Raw genomic sequence first — 14,509 nt, forward strand, 5'->3', positions numbered from 1 at the left:
GCGGGCTAGGGCTACTGAACAAACTGATAACACCCCAGCTGCTTCACATTAGCATGAATCCCTGCCATATTCCATCATTTCCATTATGCCCTAAGATATAAGTAAAGAACATGAGCTCCATTTGTTTCTCTCCAAGTCTCCCCATCTGTTTGTTTTTTTTTTTTTTGTTTTTTTTTTTTTTAATAGAATAGAGTTGGCAAGTTTACATCCCTTCCCTTTCCCACACACACATTATCTCTGTGGAACAGGTGGCAGCAGTCTCTCCTTCACATGTAAATGAATCTTGATGCCCATATTTACTACAATCCATATCTGCACAGGCCTGGAGTTTTGAATGTTTCACTACTGCATACAATCATAAATTAAAACAAACCAATACTTTTTGAGAATGAGAAAAATAATACCACATGCAGGGTTTTAATAATGTATTAAAACAGTCTCACTTTTAAAACTTTGAAATGTAATTAACCAAAAACTAAATTGGATGTTTATTTACACACTAGGATACGAGATGTAACAATTGAACATGAAATTAAGACATCGTTTCATTCAAGTGTAGACGATCTAACCTAACACATAAATCACAAACACCTTGTTTGGAGCAACGGCCATAAATTCCTCATTAACATGGAAACTCTTAAAACTGCAAAGATGATTACGTGGAAGCCAACTCTTTAACCAAACCAGCCCATTCACAAAATGTGCTCTTTTTTTAAATAACTGAAAGCATTTACAACAATTCAGAAACACCAGTAATCCTAAAACAACATTTATTCTATAATTACTCCCAAAGCCTTGCAATTAAAAAACTCAAAATCGGTAGGTTAAAACAGAAGGGTTGAATAGGCTTAAGGCAAGCACTAATATAGTTATTTAAAAAGAAATGTGTCTGAGAAGAGGAAGAATTAGTATCAGCAGTTCCCATCACTTTTTTTCTTCACCCAGCTACCTGATAAGATTTAGTCTCCTGCTTCCATGCCTCATTTTAATCTTGCAGAAAAATAAAAATTCCTCTTTATGACATCAGTTACTTTCCTATATGTACACATACCAGGTTTTAATTTCATTGCAGAATCAAGACGGATACTGAGAATAGAGAGGAAGAATTATTTTTTTTTTTGGAAGCAAGTACTTTGCAACAAAAAATAAAGACTAAAGTCTGCTTCTTTATAGGAAGATATTTACTGCCCTCTCTTTCACTCAAGTTTCTTCCAACGTTAAAGGAAATGACAGCAACTTTCACTGACAGCTCTATGGGGACTGCTGTAGATACTGCCATCATTTGCCGGACAGGAGGCTTACTGCAGTATACTTGGGTAAATCTTACCCCAGTGATCTGTCCTCCGGCCAGCATGAGCTGGGTCTGGGGTATGGCCGCCTGCACTGAAGGCTGCTGGGAAGGCTGGCTTGGCTGCTGAGAGTCCCCAGATTCTTCATTAGATTTAGACTAGTCAAAAAAAAATATACAACTCTTTATAGTGTAAAACAGATGTTAATGTATAACACTGCTATCTCAACACTGCACAATAAAAATCTTTCATCTGCATACAAAAAGCCCTTGGGTTTAAGAGTGTATTTAAGCAATGGCTCTATGCGCCCACCATCTCAGCTACCATTGCTCAAACATGTCTGTAGGTAATGCAGTTTAAACAAAACAAAAAGACTCTCAACTCTTTTGTAACTCTCTGACATTATTTTCAGGTCTCATTTCATTTTATGCAAGGCAACTGAAGCTGATACTACCTTTCACCATAAAGAAAGAAAAGGTTGTTAAAATTATTCATTGCCTAAAATCCTGAACAATGGGGTGAGGGGAAGGAGATTGTGTTTCCATTTTCTATATCTGCATCCTGCACCTCTAAGTCATCATACTGTTGGCTTATATGGAAATGGTTTGAGAAATCCTCACAGATTTATCTACCTACAAAGTACATAATATATACAGTGCTGTTAAATAATCAAAGTTTGCATTTATTTAATTGAATGCTGCTTTATTTAAAAGATTTGGGGATTTTTTTTGTGGTTTTGGGCTTTTTTAAGCAGAAGAAATTGTGAAGATATGAGGGAGGAAATGCAAGAGTACAAAAAGGGGGAGAGAGCTTTATGATAATTAAAACTGGTTATGCAGAACATTAAAATTCTGCATAGATTTGCATATTTTCCACCACCTGTTTTGGGGACTGCAGAGCAGGCTAAGTAACATAAAGGCTCTGATTAATTCTGCCAGTCATTGAGCGATAATTACAGCGCAGGACTGTAAACATTCTGCACTGGAGATACAGCTTGTTTGCCAACATCTCTCTCAGGGATGGAAGTTTACCATGGCAACCAAGGCAATTTTCTGCCTCCTTCCTCTTAGAAAGGAAGGTCACTATACCTCCTCTTCTTTCCAAATTGTTATTATGTATAAGTGGGTCCACATTCTATTGCATTTCATGTAATGCACTACCTACATTCTTTAATAACAAGCAATACTGAAACCAGTTTTCAATAAAACTGCATCCTTTGCCCCTTAATATAGTACTGAGAGGAAGTGGCATGTTAACTGATACACTGAAGTGTTCAGCATCATAAAGTTTGAAAGCTTTGTTGTCTCACATACATTATTAAACAACAATTACTCTGACTTATTTTGAAATCACTATGTGTTATTTACACAAGCAATCTACACTAGCCACATTACCTAGTTACTGTTACATTATGCTCCTATATTCAGCTACCTCTAGAAGTAAGGACAAATTGCAAAGTAATACCTGCCATGTTTAAAACAAGTGAACAAATGGAGGAACATGAAATATTCTTTGAGTTTTATAGTTTTCATGATACAGCACCTGACTGAAATTCAGTATAAAATTACAATCACTGCATGTTTTAAACAACTCCAGTTTCTGAATGCTTACAATCCTGAACCTGATTTACAGTTGTAAAACTATTTTCCTTCACACCTATCACTTGCAAGGCCAGTCAGAACGAAAAAACCAGAGTAACATATCATAGGTTAAAAACTGTCTCTAATGGGACTGTAATGCTGTTTGGAATGAGAGAAGGATCAGCAGCAGAAGGAAACTGTCTTTACCTGTACATTTAAGGACTGAGCAGCAGCCTGTAAACTTGTTCCAGCAAGCTGGACCTACAACACAGTGCAAAAATGGAAATGAAATAACGTAGAATCCACAGAAAACTTTAACAATGTAAAATGAACAACCTCCCCAACTGCACCCCGACAAAAACTCCCCCAGGGACAAGGAATGCCCCTCTAACATTTGAATCAGTGAAACAGAGGTTCTGCTCCAGGCTGAAAAAAAATCTGTAAGACTTTTCCACAGCGTCATTTGCCTACCTCTTGCTGAATGTACTCCTGCCTACTGTTCTAGATATTATCATGAAATGGAGTAGAAACAGAGCATTATGGGGTGGACAGGCTTACTATTCCTATTCCTGTTAAAAAATCCAGGCTTCAGGGGAGGGTGTTAAGCCCTACTCATCATCATCCTTCTAATATTTCAAAATGGGTCTTATCCCAAATATGTACACTGCATTCACCTGCTTCATTATGCAACAGAGGAGCAATCGCCTGCATAGTACAGAACCCACAGCATAAATGCTCTTCCTCAAATCAACTCATTCAAGTATTTGCAGTCCTCAGCCACTGAAAATAAGATCTCAACATAGAAGACTGGAGACACTTTACAAAAGCTGTATTCATTCAGGCATACTCAAAACTTGAATTCAACGTTTATGATTAACAGGTCCAAAGAAGATCTTGTGGGTTAGCAGTGATGCTTCAGGAAGTGAAATTTTTAAAGTGTTACTTTACCCCTGAACAAGGATTTTTTCTGTACAACAAACATTAAATTTCCTTTTACTGAATACCATTTTAATCAGTCTCACCTTGTTTCTACCACCACTCCTACTATAAAGAAGGAATGCTATGCAACTAATTTCCAGAGCTTTCAAAGGACAGAGTTACAGCCTGTAGTGAATTCTGTCTCTGGCCATGTGTATTGGGTTTGTGTTGCGGGGTTTTGGTGGGGGTTGCTACAGGGGTGGCTCCTGTGAGAAGCTGCCAGAAGCTTCCCCGGCTCCAAGTCAGACCCACCTCTGGCCAAGGCCAAGCCCATCAGAAGTGGGAGTGCCTCTGTGATAGTATAATTAAGAGGAAGAAAAAAAACCTGCTATGAACCAGCAGTGGAGAAAGGAGTGGGATGTGGGAGAAACAACTACACAGATACCAAGGTCAGTGAGGAAAGGAGTGGGAGGAGGTGCACCAGAGCAGAGATTCCCTGCAGTGGTGAGACGGCAGCTGTGCCCCTGCAGCCATGGAGAGTAACGGTGGGACAGAGATACACCTGCAGCCATGGAGGCACCCATGACAGAGCAGGGGGCTGTGCCCAAAGGAGGCTGTGACAGTGTGGAAGGGATCCACCCTGGAGCAGTTTGTGAAGAACTTCAGCCCATGGGAAGGACTCACGACAAACAAGTTTGTGGAGAGCTGTCTCCCGTGGGAGGGACCCCATGCTGGAAAGAGGAAGAATGTGAGAATCCCTCCCCCTTCAGAGGAAGAAGTGGCAGAAACAACGTGTGATGGACTGACTGCAACCCCCATTCCCTGTCCCCCTGCGCTGCTGGGGGGAAAAGAGGTAGAGAAATCAGGAGCAAAGCTGAGCCCAAGAAGAAGGGAGGGGTGGGGAGAAGGTGTTTTAAGATTTGGTTCTCTTTCTCATTACCCTACGCTGATTTGATTGGTAACAAATTAAATTGATTTTTTTTTCCACAAGTAAAGTCTGTTTTGCCCATTAGAGTAATTGCTGAGTGAACCCTCCCTGTCCTTGTCTCGACCCATGAGGTTTTATTGGTTTTTTTCTTCCAATTCTCCTCCTTATCCCAGTGGAAGGGGGAGGAGGAGTGAGTGAGCACCTGCTTGGTGCTCATTGGCAGCTGGGCCTCAACCATGACACCATGTTTGAAAACCACTGCTCATTTGAAAACCAGGCAATACATAAGGATACAATAAAGCAAAACAAAATATAGCACTCTTATCTCTATAAAAAGATGTCTCCACATAATCTACATCACAAAAGAGAGTCCACCTATCTGCAAGCACAGGAAGAAGAGTTTAAATTGCAGTACATGAAATTAATAACTGAATATTCAAACAGGCAACCCTTAAGAGTCACCTTGGAAATACTTCCTACCGCTGTAGATGCAGGTACTAGACTTGAAAAGTATCTTCTACATCTAAGCAAACACTCCCAGAAAAGCTCCTGCTCATCATATAGTTTGACACAGTTGATGTAATCCCAGCTTTTAACAGGAATTAAAAGTAGAGAAGAAACTAAACAATAATAGCTTGCCTTCCAAAAAATACTCAGAAATATATCTTTTAAAACTACACAATAATAAGAAAACCACATAAAAGACTACAAATACATCTTCCACAGGTACAGCCAGCATATTGCTGAAATTCTCTTTGAATGCAATTTGGACACTCCTTCCACCACACAATAAACATTTTCTAATTAGAAATTAAACTGTTCCTGAATGTTGCCTACAACCTAATATTTTGTATTAGTCTGGAAGAAAGCACTGTATGTTAAGGCTGAATAACACCCTACCAACAGGAGCCACACTAGAAGAGGACAGTTTGACAATAGATTCCCACAAACCTGCAGGTGCATAAAAGAATAGCTGAGATTTTCCTTTGAACTAGAGTTTCAATAAATGAATCACACTTTATCAAAGTTACAAAGATCCTGACAACTGTTTAAATAAATACATTTCCAAAGCAAGATAAAGCACTCTGCTAAATACAATTACTGTCCTGGATCAATCTATGTAACAAAACAAAGACTAAAACAAACACACAGAATTCTGCAGAACAGCTATATCTCTCTCCATGTTAAATACACACCAACAACCCATGAAAACTAGTCAGCTACTCTCCACATAAAGGCAGCTTACAACAGCCTATTGGTTCAGCAAATTCAAACACTGGAACTCCCTAGGTCCTATATTACCCAATCTACTAGGAAAACCGTAATTATGTGACAAGACATGTGGAATGTTCTATACAATAAAATGGCAGTTCAGAACTCTTAAAAGAGGGTATAAAAGCTTCAGTATGTCAATTATACCACAATAACTGTGCAACCTCAGACCTCAAACATTCAAGGTCAGCCAATTAGGTACAGTATTTTAAAGTCTAAACTTGGTGCTGAGGAAGGGAAAGAAATTAGGACATTTGTTTTCATACACAAAGTGTGAACAGATAAAAAAATGCCCCTTATACTTCTTTTCACCTAGAGATGTTCCATTTTGCTTCAGCCTGCACCTGTAGCTCAGCTTTGATTCCCTAAACACAGCAGCAGCAGAACGGAAGTACAGTAGTAGAAGCCTGACTCTCATCTAACAAACAGTTCCTTGAAATAACTTTAAAAAAAATTTAAAAACTCACGAACCATATATGTTTAATAAGTACAATCACTTCATATTTCTTGTTAATGTATAAGAGCTTGAAAGATTGATGCACAGTGCTGACTACCATTCAACACCACTCCTGGTTTCTTAAATAGGCAGTGACAGTTTCAGAACCTTGGCAGCTGTTGAGCCAATACAATCCTTTACCAAAACCATGAAATTCTACCTTGCCTTTCAATTTGGTATCTCCATTAAGGTTTAATAAAACCAAACCAAAACAACAACAACAACAACCAGCCCAAAACAAAACTTTAGGTATTCGCAAATCCACAAAAAGTGCTTTCTAGTTCCCCCTCAATAGGTCTCACCCTATCTTGACGTATTCTGCAGCCTAATACAATGAAGTGAGTGTCACAATAAGAACTTTTTCTCCTCTAAGCTATTTAAGCATGTGGTCTACCCGTATGTTCCTTTACCTGACTAGCCATCATTCACAGAGAGAGAGAACACAGAACATACAAGAGGAGCTGTGTTTGTACCTGCCTGAGTCCCCCCTACTTTGAAATAGGTCTTCTCTTACCTGATGAAGGTGCCCAAGGAAGGCCTGGGCCTGGGCTGTAGAGATTGCTCCTCCGACAGGCACAGGCTGCTTTTGAAAGTCCAGGCCATTTGTTTGTGCGCCTGGAGAAAGAGAGAGATTAAAAATTCTTAGTTATTACTTTTATGAAATGGAATAAGAATTAAATTTCCTAACTCTCCTGCTATTCTCTCAATACTACATAGTAGAAAAATACTCTGCGACTAACAACAATTGAAGTTTTTCACTGAAGGGGGGGAAGCAGTGTCACTTCCAGACTTCAGTAATACAGTATTTGTCAGCTAAACAAAATCAACATCGTATTTTCTTTAGCTTCTATCACCTTACCTATCCTATGTATATTACCCCATCATTCTCTACCATAGTTTGAGAACCAAGTGGGTGCATACTGCTAACATTAAACTGTGTTTCTGTTCTGCATGCAGTCTCTATTCAGCACCTGAAGACAATCCTTAAATTCCTCAAGTGGCAAGAACAAGGTTCATATAAAATCACCTTTCATTAAAGACATATAAATAATACCTGAGGAAAACAGAAGGACTATATACATAGCAGTTACAGGCCACACTTTTACTCTTTTGATAAAAGATACCTCAACATTTTAGTGAATAATTGTGCAGAGCCCTCACTACATAAAATAACTGCCTGGGCTTGCTTTTGCTCTCACCCACTTTCATGTAACTAAAACCTGGTTATTTTCCTATATTTTTGTTGTCTTCTTCCTAAACAGCTTGGAAGACGTGAAAACTCCCAAACTATTCCCACAAGAAACTACCACAGAATTCTCTTCTGCCAAGAACTGTAACCACAAACTTTTGACAATCATTCTGTGGGGAGATAAAATCAACATCAGGGATTATCAACAACTGGTTTTGTATCTTGGGTATTATGACCTACAGTGGCTAACAACAAGAAGGGAGACTGAGTTTATCAGGCTACATGGAATTTCTAGAAGAGATGATGTAATAATTTCAGCCATGCAGTTTTTAAGAAGTAAAACCAGCTTCAGACTTGCATGTTTACTCTTCATGACAATCAGATTTTGTTCAGTGCCTATGGACAGGTGTTCAGCTAACTCCTACTTCAAAATTCTTTCCATCATCTACATTTTTCACCATAAAAATCAAGGTTACACACTAAGCAAAACTGAGTCACAGTTGTCAAAAAACAACAGGGGTTTTCTATTCCTTAGAAACATCTGCAAAAGCAAGCAGGTATAAAATTTTATTAGTAAAATACACTATCCAGTATTTTACATTGCTGTTTTGACCTACAAACAGCTTACATAGATAAAATTTCCAAAGATGGCATTACTGTTCAATTAAATACAGATACAATGCAGATAGTCAAGCTTTCTAGCACCCATGTAAGATATACCCAAGGTGGCCCTTTGACATATCTTTGGTGGAGGTACTGTGGGGGAAAAGTTATTCACTCTCAAGTTTTTAATTCTATGCTCTGGGCCAAGGTTTACAGATTTAAGAAACATATGTGCACCCAAAGATCCACAGACATGTTAAAAATATTTAAATTTTAAACTACATAAAATGATTTTTCTTAATGAGTCTAAAAATCCAATCCAAAGTGAAAGGAAGGACTATCACTGGTCTGAACTGATCTTGAATGAACGTGACTTTGTTGCATTTCTCCAAAGAAAGGTAGATAAGAAGGTCTGCTGGAAAGAGCTAGAAGAATCTCATCCATTTTCATCCTTTCCAGTAAACTGCAGAATTCTCTCAATGCAGAAGTCCAAAGGGAGTGGGAAGATGACTGGGTGAATATATAAAAATAATTCCTGACAAACAGCTACTGTAACTCAAAGGAAACAATCTAGCACCTCCTCATTTTAGCAGACGCTTTGAATCAGTTTTCAACCTGTGGTCAGGGACCCCCAAGTAGGGGAGAAAAAAAAAAAAAAAGGCAGATAACCTACTATACGGCAGATATTCCTCATTCCAACTGGAAACTTGCAGGAGTCAGAAAAATTATCAGTTTCTGAGAGGACTAGCTGGAAGCCCCAACCTTAAATAAATAAGTGAAGCTGTTCTAGTTAACTATCTTCCAAAAAGAGCCTCAAATCCCAATACCATATTAAAAGAGCACTGCTGTGCATGTGTGCGGAAGAAATGCTCCAGGTTACCACTTCTGCTGATTCTTAATATGGAAATTTGAAATGAGCCTCCTAGGGCTGATAGTTTTGAACAAAGCAATTTCCAAGACTGAGCTTAAAAATCTCTGTTGGTCCCAAAAAGCACTTTAGATAGGTACTGAGAGAAAACAGCATTTTCTTTAAATTCAACCTTGAAAGACTCCAACACCCTCCTACCCATGCCCCCCCCAAACCAAACTCACAGGAGAAAAAAAAACAAACCACACCTGTTCACTCTCTGTTCTACATGCATCTTTGGAATTTGGAAGTACAGTGTTCCTTCCCCTTCAGATGCAGCCTTAGTTTTGGAAGGAATGCTACCAAGGTTGCTTGCATTTATCACAGGATGCCTACGTCTTTTTGAAGAACAGCAGGCAAAATGAACTTTGAGTCCAGCATATGAGAGGCCTGGCTCTTAAGGTGCTCATAAGAATGTGACACTACTCCTATGGAATCCAACACATCTGACAAGGAGACTGGAAAATGGAGCTGTCAGAAGCAGAAGGTTGGCACACTAAGGACATGAAAGGACCAGAATGCCACTTCTGCTGAAGATAAGAGTTAAATGCAAAAAACCATGATGATTAATAGACATGGCAGATGCAGTTACAAGTATTGTGATTTTAACAACCATAAGTATTTATGTGTTTTCTATCTCCACACCAGCTCCTGTAACTGCTAGAGTGGATCTAGCAGCTCACGGACACCAAAAAACCAGGAGTAGGAACTCTCCATCTCCCATCTCATCTCGCCTTGCTTCTTGGTTCCAGGTGCAATGTCCCTGTCCTGCCCCTTCTGATAGTTCATGGACACAGCAGTAAGCCAATTCACACTCCTAACTGAGTAGAAAACTATTCACAGAATCATAGAATGGCCTGGGTTGAAAAGGACCATAGTGATCATTTAGTTCCAACCCCCACCCCCCCCCCCCGCCATATGCAGGGCCACCAACCACTACACCAGGCTGCTCAGAGCCACATCCAGCCTGGCCTTGAATGCCTCCAGGGATGGGGCATCCACGACCTCCCTGGGCAACCTGTGCCAGTGTGCCACCACCCTATTCATGTGAACTGTTCCCTTTTTCTTTTGGCCAAGTTAGTTTTCTGCCAGTTACGTGAGATGAACTAACTTATCTTAGGACCCAGCAAGCAGCAGATACTGCAAAGCAGGGAAAGTCAGAGAAGTAGGAGTAGGTAAATGTGCCTCTCCCACCCCCACCAAGTTGTTAAGACTGAATCAAGTTGTAGGATGAAAATTTCACCTGTAAAGCCCAAGCCCAATACAGCTTAAGCATATTTAAATTCTGTCATAAATTCAGACATATGGTTAGCTACTTCATGAATCTGGTTTGGAAGAAGATTAATACTAAGTGCAATTAATTTTCAGAAGAATCAAGTCTTTGAACCATCTCACTCAGGGCCACTCCAGGGAAATGAACAGAACACTATGTACCAGGATACCTGATAGATTAGTTTATGCTGTCTTGGAATTGTACCTGCAGAGGTTAAAGGCATGACAAAATGGAGCACACAAGGCAACACTGCAGCTGCAGTCAGAACATACTCTCAAAATCCAAGATCCTAATCATCAGACTTTAGTCTGAGTTTACAAACTACATAAGAAAAAAAGAAAGAGGAGTGAGGAACTACAGGTCTGGGGACATGCGGAGTAAGGTGCAATAAAGGACTCAGAAAAAGAAGGCAAACAAGGAGGATGAAGATTTCAAACCTAACTTGAGTGAGTATCTGCACCATGCTCTGAGACGCATCTTCCAGCACCAGCATTACATTTCCCCATCTCTCCCTCTCTGCGCACATGCGTGTGAGTGTGTTGAGAGGGATCAATCCCTAGTACCCAGAAATTGTTGATTCCTTGTCAATGTTACTAATAAGAAGTTTAGTACTGCCATTTGCCCAGAATTTTAACAGCTAAAGAATACTTCATGGTCCCTCTCCCACACTCCCATAGACTTTCTTCTTATGGAAACCAGAAAATCAATCTCTGAAAATGAAGCAATGCAAACAAGAATCCTTCCAAATACTACACTTACAAAAATTATTATTTTATGCTGCAACCTATAAAAAGGAAACCAAAAGGGCTCTGTTTACTGTAAGACACTATTCTTAGTTCTCTTTCTTCCAGTAAATACTAAGTAGACTGTCCACCCACAACTGGAAGTTGGAAAAGGTTTGTGTAAGTCTGCAATACTGATGACTAGTTGATCAATTCATGTTCTTGTGAAAACAGATAGTCAACAACTCTTGTACTCCTCAAGACTTTTTCTGGTGTTGTTTTTAATTAGTCTGAAATATGGGTTCCTTTTTTCAGATGCTTAAAAGGAGAGTTCAGTTAGCAGAAAAATTTTAAAGTTAAAATTCGTTTCAGGCATTTTATTGTGACCAGTGTATTCAGGGGACTTTACTATGTTCCCCAAATACTCAGAATTAGAAATACAAAATCCTGATTTGTTAATTTCCATGAAAGTTCGCTGTTAGCTCAGAGAACTACTGATATTGTCATCTTTACCAGTGGCAGCCATATCTTTTTTTCTTAAGAACACTAGCCCTGCCAAATATAAGTTCTATGACCTACAGTAATTTCTCTCAAAATTTTCAAGTTGCATCAATTTACTACAGTTCAAAACAGGAATGACCCAAACAAACATCCACTGAGGTTCAAAAGATAAACTAGTAGTGCTTACACAGCAGACTCAAATGACTTACAGATGTCACAGTTACAGAACAGTTACAAAAATAAGAACTCTGAGTGTCTATAAAAATCACCTTCACGCATTTTGCTTCAGAGCCTATGCTCCCCAGACAATTAATGGCACTTCCAGTTCCTTAGCACCCAAACTGTAAGTTGACTTCTTTTTACTAAGAATGCACAGAGCCCAGAACCATAATCTAAGTATCCTGACCAGAAGCCTAAAACTACATTCCATCAGTATTCCTTTCAGGGTTTAACATCTGACAGTTGACTAATACAACCAATGCCTGAGCCCACAGAGAATGTCACAAATGCCATTAATCACTACCTCCCGTGGTTTATGAACACTATATTTAAAAACAAAACAATGACTGCAGAACAAAGGGTCTTCAAAAATTCTAGATTACTTTAGTTTGCATAATTTAAAAAGTTAGGAAACAAAACTGAAAGGAATAACTGGAAATATTTAAATTACAGAAGCAATGTTTGCAAAAGGTCCAAACCCCAGGAAGAGTCAAACTTTTGTAATAACTAACCTTAGTATCAGAGGAAAAAAAACCACAAATGTTGTGATCCCTTCTGTGACGAAAGCACCTACATGCAGGTTTACAATTCGTGAAATTCTTTATACCATGACCACTACCTTCACTCTGATGAAGTCTGTGCCCAGCATTCTGCTTAAGCATACGCAATACTTCCCTGACATGGACTACTTTTGAATACGCCAAGTCCTCCTCTTTAACAGCTCAGTTTAGGTGAAACTGCTAGCTAAAGCGGCACTTAAGGAAGTGCATCAGGAATGCACTCTTTGGAGAAAGCATAAACAGGGAACTGTGGTCATACAGAGCAGGAAGTCAGAATTTTCTCAGAACTTTACACGCACCCTCCAGCTACAGGGATTCTATACAGACATTTAAAACTATTGTTCCTTTGATGCTGTTTATGACTATTAAATATTTACAGCCCATATATTTTTTGAAATAATGTTTTAAATCATCCTATACCCATATTAAATATGTAATAAATCCTCTTCATACATAAAAAGAATTTACACCTCCCCTATTGCAAATACAATGGAAATTATAAAAACTGAGATGTTGGTACCAAAACACACATTGATAAGTGAGCTAAATTCATTTTGACTGACCCCTTGCATTGGCAGAAAACATCCAGCCTCTTGGATTAGTATCAGGAACATTCAGTCACTCTTAGTTGTATTAAAGCCTTGCACAAAGAATGAGGAGACAGCAGCATAAAATGAAATAAATTGTTAATTCATCACAACTCCAGAGTTTAAAATAAAACTCTTATGATCGAACCAAGAGGATGAAAACGAATTTTCCTCATACAATGCAACTAGACTTCTCTCAAAGTAACAAGAACAAGGTCCTTCTCATTATATTTTTCTCTTCCCAAATGCTATCCTGAACTCAGAGAAGATTCTGAGTTGGGCTAAACTATTTACTTTTAATTCAGAATTGTCATTTCTCTTGCTTCCAAAATGAACATCACCTCCAGAAGGGCTTAAAGAATGAGATAGCATGACTGAATTATCATGGCTTAACAAGCTTCTTCAGTGGCTTAGAACCTGGCCAAATCTAAAGGATGTGCCAAAAGACACATTGGCCCTGACAAAAAGGCTATTCTGCCCCAGACAAATTTTAAGGTTCTAACACATGAAGAAATTATAGAAAGGCCAGGTAACATTTTTTTTTTTTAAATGTTGAGAAATGACACTTTCTCCCATTGCTTTTTTCTTGAGAATTGTTGTGAAAGCTTGAATGAAGCCTAAAATGAAACCAAGATATGCCAGTAGCCCACATCTGCCAGTGAAAATTTCAACCCAAAAATGAATGACAGAGTTGCCAAAGATATGTTCTGCCAGGAAAAAATGAGGCTACTCATGGGGAGCTAGTGCCACCAGATCTTCCATAATAACAGAACATTACAGAAAGAGGAAACGGGGAAGAGGAATCTTATACACATATTGACAAAGTGTGGGTAGTGCTCCGATACAGTAGGTATGAATAGTGCCCTGCCAACAGTAGGGTTGATGACAAGACAGAAGTGTTCCCAAATCTCTAAAAACAGTAGGTGTGGGGTGGAGGTTTTTTTGTTTTGCTTTGTTGTTTTTGTTTTTTTTTTTAATTCCTGTAAACTGGTAAAGAAATTTTGCTTTTAATATGCATTCAAATCCACCAGAAAATATCTGTACACCAATTCATCATTTCTTACCTGTGTTCCCGTCCCCACTCTCCATTGATGGTTTACTGGTTTCTGACGGATTGTTCATTCTTGAGTCTGCAATAAAACAGAAATAAAGATAAAATAATACAGCAAAAAAACCCACCCAACTCTATTTATACCCTCTTGTTCAACAGAAGTACAGAACATCAGGAATTTGATATGTACTTTACCCTAATTCAGATTATAACACAAAAGGAATGATCAGGTGCAGAACACAATACTGAATTTTCCAGATAAATATTGTTTCAAAATTTTGTATAAATGAAAACATGACGTTAAGGGAATAAAAGACAGCATGTTGGAGGGCAAAGATAGGTAGGAACTTAATTTTCAGTACAACGAAAGTTATAGAAGCAAAAAGAGGGGGCAGGAGGGGAAAGAAGGAACAA

General features: G+C 38.8%; 1 protein-coding gene across 3 annotated transcripts in view; it reads right to left on the bottom strand.

Annotated features, from left to right (window-relative positions):
- The window catches only part of POU2F1 (POU class 2 homeobox 1), a 45,619-nt gene extending 31,447 nt beyond the window's left edge, over window positions 1-14,172 (bottom strand). For 2 of the 3 annotated variants that reach the window (XM_010081154.1, XM_010081155.1), the window contains exons 1-4: window positions 14,109-14,166; window positions 6,998-7,098; window positions 3,077-3,130; window positions 1,328-1,447 (exon numbers count right to left, since the gene is read on the bottom strand). In XM_010081154.1, coding sequence (XP_010079456.1) covers window positions 1,328-1,447; window positions 3,077-3,130; window positions 6,998-7,098; window positions 14,109-14,166 — 333 coding nt within the window. Of the gene's footprint in view, window positions 1-1,327; window positions 1,448-3,076; window positions 3,131-6,997; window positions 7,099-14,108 lie in introns of all 3 variants that reach the window. The other variant, XM_010081156.1, reaches the window with a different exon arrangement.
- Window positions 14,173-14,509: the final 337 nt, after the last annotated feature.

The sequence above is a fragment of the Pterocles gutturalis genome, unplaced genomic scaffold (genome assembly GCF_000699245.1).
Source record: "Pterocles gutturalis isolate BGI_N339 unplaced genomic scaffold, ASM69924v1 scaffold10034, whole genome shotgun sequence".
NCBI lineage: Eukaryota > Metazoa > Chordata > Aves > Pterocliformes > Pteroclidae > Pterocles > Pterocles gutturalis.